Raw genomic sequence first — 19270 nt, forward strand, 5'->3', positions numbered from 1 at the left:
GCCTCACAACGTGGCAAGTATAAGGAATCCGATGACAACTGCAGAAGTCCCTTCTCTTTGACCTTGTTGGGTCCAGGATGAGGCTGTCATTTATGGCAGAAACATCTCCATCCACTGAGCCATCTCACTGGTCTTCTTTGGTGGGGGATGGGGGTGTTAATGATATTAGCATTTTTATTAGACTTTTATATTTTTTTTCATTTTACATACCAACCATAGTGCCCCCTCCCTCTCCTCTCTCTCCCTCCTCCCAACCCACCGCCATCCACTCCTCAGAAAGGGTAGGGTCTCCCATGGGGAGTCAACAAAGGCTGGCATATTTAGTTGAGGCAGGACCAAGCCCCGTGCCACCCGCCTCTTCCTGCATCAAGGCTGAATAAGGCATCTTACCGAGTCAGGAAGATTCAAAGTGAAAAGAAAAATATCTCTGAAGTATAAACAATTTCTTTTTCTTGATGTTGCCTTGGTACTTACTTGAGAAGGCCCTTCCTCTAGTCACTGGAGTCTTGGCTCCAGTTTGATCCAGTTTTCTGCCACTGTAGGGTTCACATGTACAGTTAAGAAACATAAACAAGTCAATAAAAACCTAAGATTTTTAATGTTTTCATTTCCTGAGCATATGGGTTCCAGTGTCCAGTGTCAGCATATTATCATGGTTTATTTCCCCATGATTTATCTAAATGAGCAGTAAATGTGATGTTGAACTGCCAGTCAAGGAATGGACTGAGACTTCAAAGCAGGAGAGGTTTTCATTATTTTACCCTTAGTTTTTCAACTGTAATTCACAATTTTGAAAGTGGATTTCATGTCAAGTGGATAATATTTGGATGTTTTTCATTTTTTTGAGACAGGGTCTCACTATGTAGCCCTACTGACTGGAGCTCACTATGTAGACTAGGCTGGCCTTGAACTCAAAGAAATCACCTGCCTCTGCCTCCTGAGTGCTGGAATTAGCGTGCGAATTATCGTATCTGCCAGTATGAGTGGTTTTTGACAAGAGACATTCCTTTTTGAAGATTGCATACATGCATGTAATATATCCTATTTATATCCCGCTCCTATTACTACTACCCCCCATCATATCTCCTTCCAAACTTGGTGTTTATTTTGAAAAATAACCTCCTAAGTCTAATTAGTGCTGCCCATATGTGTATGGACTTGGGGTCATCATCACGGGCATGGGCAACCTACCAGTGCTCCCTCCAAAAGAAAAGTGATCTCCCAGAAACCATCAGCTGCTATTCACTTCTTAGCATCGGAAGCCTTTCCCTATTCTATGCTGCTGTGGAGCGGTCATGTCTAAAGGCCAGAGTGTCACAGCTCTCCTCCCCATCATCTCGCTCCTACACTCTCTCTGTGTCCCCGAGTCTCGCGCTGCAGAGCAGTATGTCTCTGCATTAACCACTACCCTCTTTAGGAAGAAGCTTCCCTAACCAGGTTGAGAGTGTCAAATCTGTAGATATAAATAAGTTTTTATTAGAAAGTTTGATTGCATGGCCACTTAGCAAAACAACATGAATAAATTCTCTCGTAGGGCCTATGACCTCCCTAGCCATGGGTTTCTACCATGTTTGTAGTACCAGACATGAGTCCCTTCCTGTAAAGCAGACCTGAAATCTGATCAAGAGAGAGTTTATTGCTCCCATAGTCTTTTGCCTACTGAATCCATCTTGCTTATATGGCAGCTCATTGTTGCAGTCTGTAGATTCAGTCGGTAAGACTACTGATGTCATTCTCCCGGAGAGTGCTCTCAGCTGAATGAAAGCTAGCCTGCAGGGAGAGTTTTCTGGTCAGTTCACATTGATTTTTCTCCTCTATTCAAACTCCAATTTAAAAAAATGATTTGATTAGCCTATTAGTTATTAACTTGTGTTTTTCATGCATCCTTAATTTAATTAGTATACTTCCTAACCCTACGTCTCTCCTGTCCCCCAACCCCAAGTCCACTTACACGTTAGTTCTCAGTATTTTCCTTTCCCGCTTCCTTTGTGTCACAGCTGCTGTGCTCTCTCCTTCTATTGTAATTTTGACTTGAGTTGGCAATGCATTTTTGGAAGGGGCTAGTAGATTATAAGTGAGAAAAGTGGAGAGGAGGGGTATTGGGGCCAGAAAGGTTCAAGCAGATAGTGGGATGATAGGCATGGGATAGGGTGTCAGCCAAAATTGTGAATGTGTATGTGAAGAAACAAACTGATTTTTAAATAAGCCTTTTGCCTTTTTATGTCAGTTTTTCTCAAATCAAATCGTCCTTTTCAAAGCCGGGCGGTGGTGGCGCACGCCTTTAATCCCAGCACTCGGGAGGCAGAGGCAGGCGGATCTCTGAGTTCAAGGCCAGCCTGGTCTACAAGAGCTAGTTCCAGGACAGGCTCTAGAAACTACAGGGAAACCCTGTCTCGAAAAACCAAAACCAAAACCAAAAAAAAAAAAAAAAAAAAAACAAAATCGTCCTTTTCACCCCTTCCTCTTGCTCATCCCTTCCATTTCTGTGGGGTTCAGATTCTTCACAGCTGCTAATGCTGAGGGCGTTGTGCGTCCTCCCATCCTTGTGCTCCCATCTCTAATCCGCTCTCCTTTTAGCTAAGGCCTTTGACCTGGTCCTGCACTGCACTAACTTCTGGCCCTTGCGGGCATGTGCCACAGGCCCTGCTCAGTCAGCTTCCCTGTATCCCAGCCTCTAAGCTCCTCCTGCTCAACAGTTCTGCCTCTCCTGCCCAACTATGAGTCTTGCCCCTCCCCCTGCCCTTGGGGTACCAAGTCAGAACTTTCCTCACTCCTTCCTTCTTTGCGCCTTCCTCTGTGTTTCCTGCTGTGGGTGGTGTTTGCTTGTTCACATAAGACTGTGTTGTAGTGAGTTTGGTGCTGTCCCATCGGATGCAGACGCCATCCGAAGAGCTGTTTGTGTGATGCTGGCAGTCACTGGTCCTCAGTGCCTGAATTCTGGTAGGTTGTAAATACTGGCTTCCTGCTTCTTAGACTTCTCTTTGATAGATTTATTTTAGCTGTCATCATGCTGAAAAGAGAAAGAGGCTCTCACCTATTATTTGGTTATTCTGTGTATCTGTCATCAAAAAGCAGAATAAGCTTACTTCATTCTCATTATTTGTCCATTTCAAAAGTGAGTTGGGTTTCTGTCTCACCCCAATGATGGCAAACTTGTTGTTATTGTATGGAGTCATTTTAAACTTGTTCTTTTTAATGATGTTCAGATTGTAGCATCATTTGACAGTAGGAGCCTCTCTTGACATTTTGAGTCCTGCTGCTTACTCCCTTGAGAATTCATGCTTCCTGTTCTTCTCAACCCGCCACCCACTGTGCTGTAGTCTGTGTCCCTTCCCTGCATGTCATTCTGCTCTCAGTGACTGCTCATGTCAGAAGAAGCTCAATAATAGAAATCTCACTACACTGTAAACTCAAAACAGCATCCTACTCCCTCCCGAAGGTCTAATTCATTGTCACTATTGAGAACAAGACAAACAAAAATGTAGACACCAAAGAAACTCCAAAATTAGTGGAACCTGTGATATATTTAGCCCCTCATTAGTTTCTTCTCTTGCCACAGTGACAGAATCCCTAACACAAAGAACTTCAGGAAGGAGAGGTTGATCCTGGCTCAGGATCAGAGCCGGTGGGTGGTCTGTCTGCAGGGCAGGCAGCGGGAGCAGCTCCTGTCCATGGTGATGGAGGCTGCTCACTCATACCTCAGTGAGTCAGGAGCAGAGGAAAGGGTTCTGGAGTCAACTGACTTTCTCACTCCCCTTTGTATTTAGGGCAGACCCCAGTCCATGGGATAGTGCTGCTCACTCCTGCCTCAGTCAGTCCTCCCCAGACACACCTTCATGGGAGCTCCTGCAGGTGCACATCACTGGACTGGCAATCAAAATTAACAATCACGCCCTCATCTAGACTTCCCTGAGGAGAGAGGCCCACTAGATGAGTTTAATCCAGTACATGCATGTTAGAAAACCAGTGCAATCACCTTCTAGTCATAGCTTCTATGTCGTGGTTTGAGTTAGGACACGGAAGCAAATTAAAAAAAAAAAAACAGTTCTTTATCGTAAAAACAAGCAGCTAAATAACAACCCTGGTAGTCATTGATGGAGGAGGGTCATCTGTCTATGTGTTACTTTCATTGGTTAATAAAGAAACTGCCTTGGCCCTTTAATAGGACAGAAAATTAGGTGGGCGGAGTAGACAGAACAGAACTGTGGGAGAAAGAAAGCAGTCAGGCAGCCGCCTCAGGCAGATGCCATGACTCTTCTTTCTGAGACAGACACAGGTTAAGATCTTCCCGGTAAGCCACCACCTCGTGGTGCTACACAGATTACTAAATATGGGCTAAAGCAAGATGTGGGAATTAGCCAATAAGAGGCTGAAACTAATGGGCCAGGCAGTGTTTAAAAGAACACAGTTTCCGTGTAATCATTTCAGGTAAAGCTCGCTGGGTGGCAGGAAGCAGTTGGCCGCTCCCATCACTACAAGTCATGGTTCCAGGCTACAGGGAGACCAAAGAGTGCTGCTGGCCCATTGATCTCACGTCTGTGGCCGCAGCACACGGGACAGAAAATACCCAGTTCCACTCCCTGTGCTGCACTAGTGTGCCCCTACTGGAGACTTAGAAGTCTCACCTCAGTGAGCACATCGATTTCAATATCTTCAGCAGCCTTCTAGGTTTCTAGGTCTCGGTCCTCCGACTACACAATCTCCATTGTCCACTATCATCAGGAATATATTTATTTGAACAATGTAACAAAAATCAGAATTTGAATTATTGGGTAACAGAAAATGTATATGATCCAGTAATAAGAGGTAAGTGCATTATAGCTAAGTACCAAACCAAACCAAAAGGTTTGGTTAGAATTATCAGAAAGTCAAGCTGGTTGGTGCATGTTACTGCTGTGTTCTGCGCTCTCTCCCTCACATAGAACTAGGGTTACCGCTGTCCATCTGTGCAGCCATCCTCCTGAGCTGAGCTTTGGTGCTCTAAAATAAAATCTTACCTTTTACAAATAAAACTCCAAAGGAAGGAACACTTACCAAGGAAGCTTTCCTTCATAGATGTTAAGATCTGAGTATAACAAGCCATATTGAACCCATTGGATTTTTGTAAAAGATTTGAAAATACATCATAAATGTAAGTAATATGACTCATGGCACAAGTCAAGTTGGCACATTTTAAATGAGAAAATAGCTGGAGCCATTTTCAGGAAACTTCTCCCGCTGGTGTTTGGTCCCCCACGAGGTGTGCATTACCATAAACTGAGGAGAGTCACCCTGGGGTTTGAATTCCCACTCTGTTTTCATTATTGTAATATGATTCCTTCCCGCTCACTGTTAAGTCACCTTGCAGGATGATGGAAGCATGAAATAACTGTAATTTATTTGTATTGGTCTAATCTCCTTTTAACTCAATAGTCAGTCCGTCATTCTGTTTCCTGGTAGCTCTTGAGAAAGTTCGGAAGGGTAATTAGGATCTAATAATTGACAGCCAGGGGTTTATTTGGTAACTTAAAGATACAAAATATGTTCCAGGCTTGGTGAGAAACTTGATCTGGCAGACAAGATGACTCAGTTGGGACATTCCATTACTATATTTTCCTAAAATCTCAACTTTGAAAATAGTCCATTTATTAAAGTTCAGTAAGGATTATGAAAAAATCAGAACTCTCAAGATGAAGACTCTGATAATAACTGGAATTAACAGTCTGTGCTGGTTTAGTTATGTTTACAATTCGCACACAGCATTATTCTGTGTAACCCCACTGTGTCTTCACTGAAAACAGTTCTGAGAATGTCCTTTCATTGTTGTTAGTGATGAGTTTACTGTATTTTAGCGATTTGATGGCCCAATTTTTATTTTTATTTTTATATGCTTAAACATAGCATACTTTTTCTTATAATTTTTCCATTTCTAAAAATATCATCCTTGTGCTTGTGAAATTGAAAATGCTCATCATGAAGGTACTGATTTTCTGCCACACGCACACATACACACACATACACACGCACACACATACACACGCACACATACACACACATACGCACCATACACACACGCACACATACACACACATACACACACATACACACACATACACACATACACACACATACGCACCATACACACACATACACACATACACACACATACGCACCATACACACACATACACACATACACACACATACGCACCATACACACACATACACACATACACACACATACACACACATACACACACATACACACACACAATCTTAAGAATGTGGAAGCCTGTGGACACTTGGTAGTAGAACTATCAGGAAAATTTACTGAGTGAGCAGGCATGGCAGTTGTGAGGTCAGTGGAGGAAGTCAGCCTGCTGCTGAGCGTTCTGTGCCAGCAAGTGTGTGCGCTCCCACACTTTCCGGGCGGACTGGCGGAGGCACGGCCTTGTGAGTGGTCTCACCTCATGGCCTCTTGTCCAGAGGAGGCTTCCCCAGTCAGATGGTCAGCTTGCACAGCAGCCTGTTCTTCAGCAGGAGTACGTATGTATGCATACAAGCATTCAGTTTTTTTTTAATGAATAATTCTAGTGTTTTAAATACCACCATTTTTCTTTGGAAAGCTAGCATTACAATTACCTTGTGTTCTGTATAGTTCTTGGATTTCAGGCTTCCTGAGAACTTTCTTCAGTCGCTGCTCAGTGACAAAGAGAATTTACTTGTGATATCACATTTGTCCTCATCAGATACTGAAGAACTAACACACAGAGAAGGTTGGATACGACTGCACAGGGTCATGGCTGGTGCTTTTGATTCAGGGAGGAGCTCAGTGGTATGGGCAAGTCACTCAGAATCCAGCCCCTCCTCCAGGTCAGCAGAAGCCACACTTCACACTGCTACATCTTATGATGTTAATAAATTTAATAATAACCCTATAATTTTCCTGACATTTAGAAATGGTATTGCATCATTCTCAGATTCGGAAAAGGGGCCACCATGACCTCATCGTTTATGGTTCAGAATAAATGTTGAACTGTCCTGTGTGGACTCTGAGAGAAGTGGAGACTCAGCGTGAAGAGCGAGCATGCCGAGGCTTGGAATTTCCCTACGGGGTGGGGGGGGGGGGCTGGCTCCATGTAAAGTTAGCTAAAGGGACCTGCTAGACCCACAAGGTCATGTAAGCCCATTTTATTAGCCTTTGTGATAATATGTGAGACTGGGATATGGAGGGGGTCTTTCATGTTACCCATCGGGTACTCAGTAGCCATTGAAGTAATTGTTTTTCATTAATATGCAACAAAGTTGCCTTCTGTTGTACAAGTCCATGAATTTTAACGAGACATAACTGCCTAGCCCTCTTAAACAGAGCCACATACCCCTCTTACCCAGACTTATTATACTGCCATTCTCTTACTTTACCTTTAATGTACCATACTTAATAAATTTAAATTTAGTTTATAAATTTTTAAAACTGTGAATCATGCTTTTCTGTGCCATCTACAAGAATTGTGTCTTATCTCTAGAACTCCAAGACTCCTTACTTTTCTTCCTGGAAACTCACCTATGTGTCTCAAAAAAATTTATATTGTACATTATACTTAAATCCATTACACATTTTAAGCTAGTTTTTGAATGAGGTTGGGGTCCAGGTACTTGTTTCTTTTTGTATACATATCTAACAACACTTGCTAATACAACTTTGTTTATTTTGTGTAATTGCTTTCGTGACTCTTTCAGAAATATGTGTTTGTACTCATTCTGGATTCTATGTTATGATCAATGAAACACACATGCACGCATTTCACAGTCAAAAAAGTAAAAGAAAACAGAATAATATACATAATCCATACTCTCTGCGTATACTCCATCTTTACGTGGCTTTTCTCACTCTATTAATTTTTAATATTTATTGTATTATCTTTACTCCTTTAATCTATGACTGGCTGTTTTCTGTCTCTTTAAAGACTTTTATTTTTTTATAAACCATTTATTTTCTTTTATGACTCTATTTCTTCTCTCTCCCAAGCCTACATGCATTTATCAACACTATGTCTCATTTAGAGGTCTTTTATGTAGGAATCGGTCCTATTGTGTATCTGTAATTCTCTACTGTCCAGGAGCACTTCTTTAAATGCTAAGCACTTCTTAAAAACTTAAGCTGCACCATTGCTAGGGGAAATACAGCACTGCCTGATTGCCCAGCCCAGCATGGCGGAGATATTTGCTGCCTCTGAGAGCCATGTTCACATCCCCATTTTTAGGCACACAGCCAGTCTATGTTGCCATTAAGCAAGTTGTAGAATTTTGCCCATAAAAACCACTTAAATCCATAGCAAGACCTCGTTGGGGTTCATGCTGGCAGCATGGCCCAGAAAGCCAGCATTCCAAATTTGTGTGGCTTTTTTCCTGCTACGACTGAATCAGGAATATCTCTCTTAAAGGAGCAGCAGCATTCCACCAGCAAGCAAAGCCCATTCGGGAAAATAAATGTGGCTAAACTTTGTTTTCTAGTGTCTAGAATTTCTTTTTAAGCTTTGTCAGGTTTTGCATGGATTTAGCTCCACATTTGGAGTCAATTTGTTGGAGGAGAGCCGCTTGTTGGTTCCCAGCCGCTTGTTGGTTCCCGGCCGCTTAGCCCCCAGAATAATCACACAGAAACCATAGTATTTAAATCACTGCTTGGCCCATTAGCTTTAGCTTCTTACTGGCTTACATCTTAATTTTACCACCTCCTTTAATCTGTGCGTCACCACCAGGTTGTGGCCTACCAGCAAAGTTTCAGCACATCTGTCTATGGCAATGGCTCCATACTTTCTCCTTTGACTTCTCCTTCTTTCTCCTAGCATTCGGTTTAGTTTTCCCTGCCTGCCTAACTTCTGCCCTGCTATAGGTCTAACGCAGTCCTTTATTAACCAACAATACTCACCGCATACAGAGGGGAATCCCACATCATTTGCTTTTCAGAATCTCCCAAGTAGCCCTCCCTGGAGATTTTACAGTCGTCTTTACAGTGGGAGAGACAATGTTCCTCTCCTCCTTGGGGTCCTGAAACAGTACTGAAGGACTAAATACACAACTGAGGAAAAGTGTATTATGTGCTTAATAACTTTGCTATCGGGAATGGTAAAACAAGCTAAAACCAATTTTCCTAGACCCAGAAATTTTATTCATGTTCACATCAGGACCTGCATATGTTGTGTGGGTAAACAACCATATAGAATTTATATTTTTATTGATATAAACAAATGACAACAGATATGAATGAAGTCTCTTGTGGACTGTAGTTGTGCCTAGGTGGGTTCAGCTAGCTTCCATCTAAATGAGTGTGTCATTTGGGATCAGCAGTAATGTGGAGACTTCTTAAAGAGCCTGCTTCTAAACTCACTCCAGTTGTGCCTTGTGTTTGTAGGATGGAGAGCTTCAAGTCCTGACTAGCTGTTGTCCAACTGTAGGGCCAGCGTGTTTCTTCTCACCTTCCTTAGGCTTCGCATCTCTAACTTTCCCTGGTATCTCTTTCATGTGCCTTTGAAAAGCACACAAGATGAATCAGCCCCAATAGATAATCTCCATCTCTAACCTGGGACCTAGACTCTCTTTACGGTGGAACAGTATTGCTCCTCCATCTAACTCAGTAGCCAGGGGATGGGAATCGTGGTGGGGGAGGTGGGGAGTTCATTATTAGAATTCTTCCTGCCACAGAACCAGATTAGTATCTTCTAAAATGTTCCAGAACCCAAACACATGTTTCATGTTGAAGCTGGTGTAGTGTACTGAGGATAAAGGATATGTAGTCAGGGTCTTCTTAACTAGCAGGACATGTAACTCATATAAACACAGTATACAAATGTAGAACCCCAAGGAGGAACACACGCTCCACCTTGTGAACCAAGTTCTTAAAGAAAATGCTGAGCAGTATTTTGAACATTAGAGATTATCCAGACACAGTAGAGATGCATTGTACACATGAACAAATGCCTTGTGTTAGACATAGTAAGGACCAAGAGAAGTGGGTTCTATATATGGAACCTTTAAAAGTGAGACAAGCAGGAGCTACAGCTTAAAAGCAATATTTTTTTCATCTATCAAAGGAGCTTGGCTTTTTATATCATAAATGAATAGGAGTCAGTAAAGAGTTGTAAACAGAGGTAAATGTCATGACCTGTGCTTGGGTTCTAGAGCCCTCAACAGGGGAAGAGAAGGAATTAAGAAAGTACAGACACATACAGTAATGCTGGGATTATCTGGGGTTCTGCTATCACCACAACCTCGAACCTCAGCATTTACTAGACGCAGTACAGAGGGACTGCTTCGCTTGTCTCTGTGGGCAAGCAGCCTCAAGATGTAGGTGTGGGAGGAGAAAGCCGCAGTTGCTAGTGTTTGTTCACACTGATTAACAACTTATAAACAAGCACCACTTCAACTTCTGAAAGAGCTTTGCCACCCCTTTCAGCCTGACCCTTATATGGAAACTGCTTTATAATGTCCCATGGGTCTGAGACCTTGGACTCCTCAAGATGGCCACGCCCATGCCAACAATGCACCTTCACCCAGGCCTTCTTATGCTTCCTACAGGTACACCTACCAGGATAACACCCAAAACAAGTACTTTGATTAAAGGAAACACCTGGGCAGAGAAATCAGTTAGTTGACTTTATGATAGATGAACAATATCAAAGACGGTGGGGAGGAAAATGAGGATTGGAGTCAGACAGTGTGTTAGAAGTCAAATGGGCAGAACTTATTCAGTATTTGATTGGGAGAGAGGAAAGAGAAAGTAGAATGAGGATCTAGAAAGTCGGAGTTCTAATCTGAACTGTAAGACTGGCTGGTTGTGGAGTCGTTGGCTGGCACAGGTGGCAGCAAAGCAGAGAGGAGCTGAGAGCTGTTTTGAGGAACTGATTGACGAATCCTTGTCACCTCAACTGAGTGAATTATTTTAGAGTTGCTCATTTCCTTCTTTCATCTTTTTCATTCTATTTCAACCCAAACAACAGTTTAGGGGCTCACTTGTTAAGGTCTAAGACATCCTGCCTCCCCATCCTTCACAATTGGCTGAACTATGATGAACCACCCGGGCAAGTGTACAATAGTGTGTAGCAAAATACAATTCTGGAAGCAGTGATGACATGCTCTGCACTTACAAAAGGTGGCCTAGAAATAACTTTAGAACTGAGTCTCAAAAGGTAAGCAAGTAGCCAGAGTTACAAAAATTTTTATCTGTGTTTCTGTGGGAACACAGTGATAGCTGAGAAATGGGGATCCATCTCAAGGTAATCACTGGCAACTCTTATGTCTACCTTCAATAGAAGTTATACCAATCTGCAGTCAGAGAAAAATGAATCCCTTAGGTCTGCCAGTTGACTTAGAGGGCCTCTCTGGGCCTATCCTGGGTAAGTGACTATGTCATTGCTATGAGTACAGAATGAGTACTTTTAAGTTCGAATTTCTTGGTATAAAGCCGGGGGTGGGTGCAGCACATAAGTTACTTTCTTTTATTTGTTCTCATTATTGTAATCATTTGCTAAAATTGTTCTGATTCTCATTGTGATAAAAAGTGTTACTTGCTATGAGACTGCAGAATCTGAGGCCCGCTTAAAGGGCTTTGCAGCAGAGCAGGAAGTGTGGACCATTTGCACTGTCTGTTCCCCACAGATTTACCCTACTCCTCTGCTGCTTTCCACCCAAATAATACCTCTTTCAGCAGCATTTGCTACTGATACGCAGAGTGAAGTGGGGCCCTATTTCATACAGGAAACAAAGATTAATTCACAGACAATCACGGACCTAAATGTAAGAGGGACAACTATACACCTCCTGAAAGAATTACAGGTATAAACTTCTGTGCTTTTGGGTTAAGCAGCATACGCAAAATAATGGACATGATTGGCCTCACAAAAATTAAAATATTCAGTATTGAAAGGCTGAAAATACTGTGCTAAAAGCTGGTCAAAATAAAATGAAAGATCATCCAACTTAATGGAGTAAAGTATTTTAAAAATATGTATCTTATGATAGGGACTTTAAAACCCTTCAAGTAAAAAAAAAAGCATTGCAGTTTAAAATGAACAGATTTGGGGGCTGGGGAGATTGCCCAGAGGAGATACCACTTTTTGCAATTATGAGTCCCCAGAGCTCACATGACATATAAAGTATAAAGTAGCACACGTCTGTAATCCTGGTGCTCCTCCAGCACTAGGAGATGACAGCAAGCCAACACAGGAGAATCTGTGCATGTCTGGGCCAACTAGCTTAATGTGTGCAGCATCAATGAGAACAAGGCGAAAAATGAGAGCATATTGAACTTGTTTCTCTCTCTCTTTATCTTTCTCTCTCTCTCTCTCTCTCTCTCTCTCACACACACACACACACACACACGAACACAGTTTAAATACATATTTTTAAAATACACAAATGAACAAGTACATGAGAAAGCACTCAACAAATTAATCATTAAGGAAATCAAATCAAGGCCAATCAAAATTAGCATGGTTGTGCCTCAAAAACATGTTACTATATAAAGGTATAAAGGAAACAAGGCACAGAGCATCCATCTTTTATGGCTCTGTTAATATGCAGTGTCTCCTAATCAGCAAGTATGCAAAGATAGCCTGGTGGTAGTTTGAAGCTAGGAGTGAAGGAGAAGTAATGAGTGATTGCTAAGTGTTCTGTCGGTCTGTGGTGATGGTAATGTTCTGAATTTAGAATGTGAATATGTCAGTAATTTTAAAAAAATAATTCCTTAACTGGTAAGATGACACTCCTGAAAAAGATGGTATGCATAGATACGCCCTCAGGACACTTGGATTAATTCCTTACTAGGTCATGCAAGGTAAGATGAGGTGGGAACAGAAGTAATAAGGCCAGTTTGAAAACGTGATACATACAAATTGGACTATAGAATTTAAGAAATTTCTATCTGCTTAACATTTATTGGAGCCATGCGTGTGAGCTTTTATCAGTGCAGAATGCACAGCAGGTCACATAGGAGAAATGGGCGCTTCCTCATGAGCTTGGCTAGGGAAGGGTGAGGGAGGCAACCCAGTCGGAAGATCCATCATGTTTGGGAGAGTAGCATTTTGTCCTGCACTGTTCTGGTCCTGTGAGGATTTTGGCAGAGGTTTCTATCCAACCAAGTCCCACAGCCATTTAGTCTCAAATAAACACACAGAGGTCTACATTAACTATAAACTGATTGGCCTATTATCTCAGGCTTCTTATGAACTCTTATAACTTACATTAGTTCATTATTCTTGTCTATGTTGGCCACATGGCTTGGTATCTTTTCGGTGAGGCAGTCACATCTTGTTTACTCCACACCTGGGTCATGACTGCAGACTGAAACTTCCCTCTTAGAATTCTTGTTGCCCCGCCTCTACTTCCTGCCTAACTACTGGCCAATCAGTGTTTTATTAAAAATAATACAAGTGACAGGATAAAAGACCATCGTCCCCACAGCATGAAGAGTTCTGTTTCTTTAGGAGACCAAATGCCAGTTTCAGATAGGTACCAAACTGGAAAGCCTGCTTCAGTTTGCCATAGAACCCGAGGGGAGAAGGACCTGTCCAGGTGTGGGCCTTGTGTGAGTGGCCAGCAGTTTAGGCCACTAAGCAGCTCAGTAATAATCTCCTTTGGTCAGCTACACGCAGAGAGGCGACAACTAAAGGATGCACTGCTCCGGCACTTTGATTAATGTTTAATTAGAGAGCTCCAGTAAGTTTCTTACCTTTTTTTTTTTTATAGCTGACATCAACTTGGATGTATCAAAGCCTTTGAAAGCTAATTTAAGTTTCACCAAACTGGATCAGATAAATCACTTTTTAAAGAAGATTAAAAAGGTACACAGCTTTGAACATAGCAAAGAGACCTCAGCCCCATCGGACACTATCCTGAATAAGGATGAGCCTCCCGTCTCCAGATGTTACCGCGGAAAGTCGTCTCAGCCCAGAGTTCACTGTGATGGACTGCAGACTTCTTTTCAAGAAAACATGTGGAGAGCCACTTCCTGCTTTCAAAAAGTTTCTGTCCGCACTACCCAGATTGTGGTCTCCATGGAAACTGTCCCACATCCTCATACACCGTGTGTGTTAGCATCACTATCAACCCTCAGTGGAAGCCTTAGTGTCAGAGCAGCACAAAGAGTACCAGGTGAGTGACAGAAAAAGGAGGGTGGGGCGGAGGGAGGGGAGAAAACAGCACCCTATGTTAACAGATGAAAGGGCAGCATTTTATAGATCTGTGCTATGTGGAAATAAGTTCCAGAGTCACTAGAGATTCGGACATTTCTAGCTTGTGACCTTATTGCAGAGATGCTGGTTCAGTGTAGTTTGGAGTAGAGCTGTTGTCGTCGTTTTGTTGAGGTTGTGATGTCCTGTGAGCCTGGGGTATTCCAGGCCCTGAACGGCCCCCTCCAACAGCCCCATCCACCTCCTGAGGCTCGTTCTTGCCATTGCCTTCAGGACTGTTTGGTCATGACTTTCTTCAAGCTGAGACGGCTGTGACAGCATTTTGGCTTTTTTGAAACATTAGAACAGTACTTTTCACAGTGCAGTTTGTGACACACTGTGACACAGTGTACAGTCTGTGACACATCAGATCACCTGAGACCGTGCTGGGAATGTACGCTAGCCCCCCACCAAGCTACTAAATCAGACTCTTGGCACAGAGCCCAATAATCTGTGTCTTGTAAGCCTTGCAGGTGACTCTAATGCAGTACATTGCATGACTGGGAATGATTTATTCTAACATGAGAAGTTGCCATGGTAGCAGTGGCAAGAATGCCACTGAGGCATTTTGTCAAGCAGCAACACCTGGCCAGGGAAGGCCTGCTGAAGACTGTGGCAGGGCAAGAAGCTCACTGGCCATGACATCGCCGTTTTTCTCTTGCGCTACTGTGACTAAGTTATGTGCTTTGCCACACTGAATCAGAAAGTGTGAGCACAAGGTATGTGAAGAGAAAAGTCAACACAGGCAGGAAATAACCATTGCAGTCACAGACACTGCTACTGGGAAAGCTGAGAGCCACGTGCCAGACGTGTCCTCTAAAGCAGATCTCAGGAGGGAAACGTACATTTTCAGTCCTGCCTGTGTGGAGGAGGGCTGTGCACTGACTGTCGGTCCTTGAGCTGTGTGCATCTTAGCTGCACCAGAACGGAATGAAGTGGCACCTAGAGATTGATTGTGATGTAGTTTTAGAGAGCCAGTTGGAACACAGTAGTTTTAAGAGGGTTTTTTGTTTGTTTGTTTGTTTCAGCTTTTATAGTTGAGTGGTAATAAATTCAAGCTAAAACATAGATGATTTCTTTTTCCTCACTGAAGTATTTGTAACCAACCCAGCTAAAAACTCTTAGTTTCTTTGTTGTCTTTAAAGTTAGAAATGAAAAATGCAGGATTTGGGGCATAGAAGATTCTCCAACCCTGAAAACTACAGTGTCAAGTCTGCTCTGTCCATGCCTTTCTAGACACTGCCCCTCAGTCAGTCATGGCAGGGAAGGCCAGGACCCAAACAGAGGAGGGATTTTTTTTAAACACATCGTGCTGAGCTGTGTGTAGGCCTTGCTCCTGTCTTGTCCTCACTCCCTCTAAATTCATTTGCTGTCTTTATTTTATTCACTTTTAAAGATATTTGTACTTCATAATTGTTTTCTCTACAATACAGTTGAAACCTTTTCATTTAGTCATACAAATAGCTAAATGAAAATTTATAAATAAATTATTTTTGTAATTTCCCCTTTTATATTAGAGAAACTATATACTCTCTTCTTTTATAATTATGTTCTTCTTATCTTGTTAAACACAAAAATAGAAACTTGGGCTTTGATTTAAGCATACTTGCTATTGCTCTGCTAGGCAGTGTCCAGCACTTTAAAGTTTTTTGTGTCACATTAAATCAAAATTGAAGTTAGTCCTTTAGTTGAAGAAATTTACTATGGTGAAACCATAACCAAGTTTAGTCAGCAAAATCCACTGTGTGTAAGTTAGCTAAGCCCGGAACGGGCTCTAGTTGTTGCTGAAGGCTAGCGTCGGGGGCCTTGTAATAGAGATCTCTGCACAGCTCCTTCGGTTTGGGTTGTTTTTAGTAGTGGGGGAGAGGCTCCCTTTCTGCAGCCCAGGCTGCCCTTGAACTCACCTTGAAGCAAGGCTAGCCCTGAACTTGGCCATCACACTAAGATCACCACACAACCTAAAAGTACATATATAGTTGTAACTATTTAAAAAAAAATAAATTAAGCATTTAACATTAATTTCATTATGCAGTCAGATGTCTTCAAATTCTGTGTTGTTCAGTTTATCTGAAATGCTTACAAATACATGTACTTTGTGTAGTTTGGATTTTTTGATTTGTCTTTGTTTTGGTGGGTTGGGAGTTATTTTGTTGTTGTTGGGTTTAACTTGTTTTGTTTTGAAACAGAATCTCGCTCTGTAGTCCTAGCTACGTAGTATGTAAACTAAGCTGGCCTCATGCTTGGAGATCTCTCTGACTCTGCCTTCCAGCTTCCAGGTACTGGGCTTAAAGATGTTCACCACACCTGGCAATTAAGTATAGTTTTGGTAAGTGGTAAAAATGAAAAAGTCTCTCTCTCTCTCTCTCTCTCTCTCTCTCTCTCTCTCTCTCTCTCTCTCTCTCTCTCTCTCTCTCTCCCTACCAGTAGTCATATTTCTTTTTGTAGTTTTCAAGTGGTGATGTTCTGTATTCAACCCAGTTTTTATGGTGTATCTTTGAGCTCAATGGAATTAATGTCAGATTTTTATAGGTTGACTCTAATGCAGAAATACTTAGCTGAGTCTTTGATTTTACAGTTTGTGTAACTGTTGTGAGCATCTGCAGCAGCTGCACCTCTCAAACTATTTGCTGAACCAAATTGAGCACAGTGACAAAGTAGTCATCCCAGACATGCCTTTAAACAGAGAGGAATGGCGCTGCACACAGCACAGCATCTGCTGTGCACATGGTGTCATGTATAGAAGGACTCGAGATAAAATAATTGTCGAAAATTTCTTCATTAAAACCTCAACAGTTTGCACTTGTTTATCCGAATCTGCATAGCTCCCCTATGAGACAACACACTTGGGGTTTCTTCGGTTCTCACTCACTTTCTCTTTGATCCTGTTTGATGTGCTGACTTTAATAAACACACTCAAAACCACTGTGCAAGCACATCGTGGAAAAAACTACAAAGGAGCAGCTCCAGCGGCGGAGCTCTGCTAATCCCTAACTCACGCAGGCTATTTTTAGAGAAGTATTTTTTTAACACTCTTTATGTGACAATGTTATATAAACAGGGAAAAGCAGTCCTTTCCAGATGAATTTTAATTTAAGAGCTGAAATAGATTTGTAATTCTAGAGGAATTCTATGTGCTAAGTAACTCTTGAGAGAAGCCCCATTGGGAATGTGCTGTAGGCATGTTCTCCCACTTGCCGAGAGGACAGAAAAAATGAGTTTGCCTAATTATTTTTTTTTATCATCTAAGCTGTTAGAAGCTTATGGAAAGTATGTGGGGAAAGGGGACAATAAAGACATGAAACAAGAAAGCTCATGCTTTCCCCCAAACATCGTCAGTACATTTGTACAATCTGAAGACTTTCCTATTCATTTACTCATTTTAAAAATGAATAGGTACAAATTATTTACTGAGCTTGTTAAAAGAATTCCCATCTTCATTTTGCAGAAGAAAGTAGAGCAGTTAAGTATTTTCTGCCTAAAGGAAATAAATTAGCCATCCGGTTCTCCTCAGACCCTGTACCCTTGCGGATTCTGAGCATGTCAAGGTTCTGAGTCTTGCTGTCTCCCCGTTGTACAAGCCTGTGCGGCAGCGGCTCATTGGCTGACTCCTGTCTGCTAGGATGCTTAGTTCTCCGGGTATCGTAGTGAAATAGCCCTGTGGTCCTACTGCAGAAGCAATGCTTGTGTTCTTGTCACTTGGTACCAAGTATTACAGGAAATCTTACGAATGCTTTAACAGAAACAAGACAAACCTAAGGTAGAAACTATCTTATATTCTGAAATATTTTAAAGTCAGTATGTCTTAGTTGTCTGTTGATCTGTTCCACTGTAGAACATGTTCTTTAAAAGTGGCAGCTTCCCCTATGTGGGCACACGCAAAGCATGTCATTTTGGAAACACACAAACTATGTAGTTATAAATTCTGAACTGGCAGCAAGTCTCTTTCCACAGGAGGGTGGGGAGTGATCTCACGCTGCAGCTCCCTGTCAGCGCAATTTATGGCTCTAGTAAGATGGCACGCCTTAGAGTTCTGCAAACAGGAGTACACAGTTGGGAGCTGGGAAATCTCTGGACTTGAGGTTGCCGTGCTCTTTCTTGTGGACAGTTAGCAACCTCCAAAAGACAAAGCTCACGGAAACACAGCATGAACAGCTTGCTGACACAGGGGAAGAACCTGGGTGAAGCCATTGGTTGGCATTTAGAATAGGAAACCATTGACAAGACTCTGTGACCATGGAGACATTGAGGATTTTTCTCCTAGGCAGAACACAGTGAGTTGAGCTCATTGTCAAAGGAACAGTGATTTAAATTACTTTGCCTACCATTGCTGTACTTAACTTTGTATATAAACAGAACAAGAGAAGGAAAGGAAGCATAGCCATTCTTTTCCATGGGACTACAATGCCTCCCCTCATGCTCAACACATTCAGGACCAGCAATACCTAACATACCAAAAGTGAAACCAGGTCATTACCTGAAGCAAAGCCTTGGCCCCACTGTTTATGCTGTGCTTATCCTGAAGGAGATCTCCAAGGCATCCTCATAGCCTTTGGATGCCAGTTAGCATTAAATTAGATATGACTGCCTAAAATCCCATGTTCAGCAGTTAGCCACTGACAGCACCCAAAGACCCTTATTGCTTTCAAAAAGAAATACATCTCTTTCCAGGGTCTGAAGGACAGGAAATAAATTTCTTGACTGTAAAAGACAGAAGACAAACTTAACTGCTGAGGATCCAGTGAGGATGGAAGCATAAATACAGCTAGTTGACAGCTAGACAGATCACCAACAGTTCTTAATGAATTTTGGGTGTGGGCATCAGGATCCTGTCTTTTTTGATACTCTGTCCCAAGTAGCTTAAACCCAACACTCAAGGAAAAGTGGAATGCTCACTGGCCTGCAACATCTGGGATTTTATTTGTCATTTTGGCATACCTGGCAAGCACAAAAGAAAGAGTGAAGGGGATTATCTTGACAATGAAATGAGTTACCGAATCTTGTGATAATGAAAAGCAGAAGAATTCTTATGCCTTTCTATAGTCCCTGAGGTAGAAGTGTATTTATGGG

At 42.1% G+C, this 19270-nt stretch overlaps 1 protein-coding gene across 1 annotated transcript in view; it reads left to right on the forward strand.

Annotated features, from left to right (window-relative positions):
- Vps13b (vacuolar protein sorting 13 homolog B) overlaps positions 1–19270 on the forward strand; it is a 467803-nt gene that overhangs the window by 311452 nt on the left and 137081 nt on the right. Inside the window, 1 exon segment of the mRNA XM_038343548.2 lies at positions 13722–14126. Within this exon segment, the coding sequence (XP_038199476.1) occupies positions 13722–14126 (405 nt within the window).

The sequence above is a fragment of the Arvicola amphibius genome, chromosome 9, assembly GCF_903992535.2.
Source record: "Arvicola amphibius chromosome 9, mArvAmp1.2, whole genome shotgun sequence".
In the NCBI taxonomy this organism is placed as follows: Eukaryota; Metazoa; Chordata; class Mammalia; order Rodentia; family Cricetidae; genus Arvicola; species Arvicola amphibius.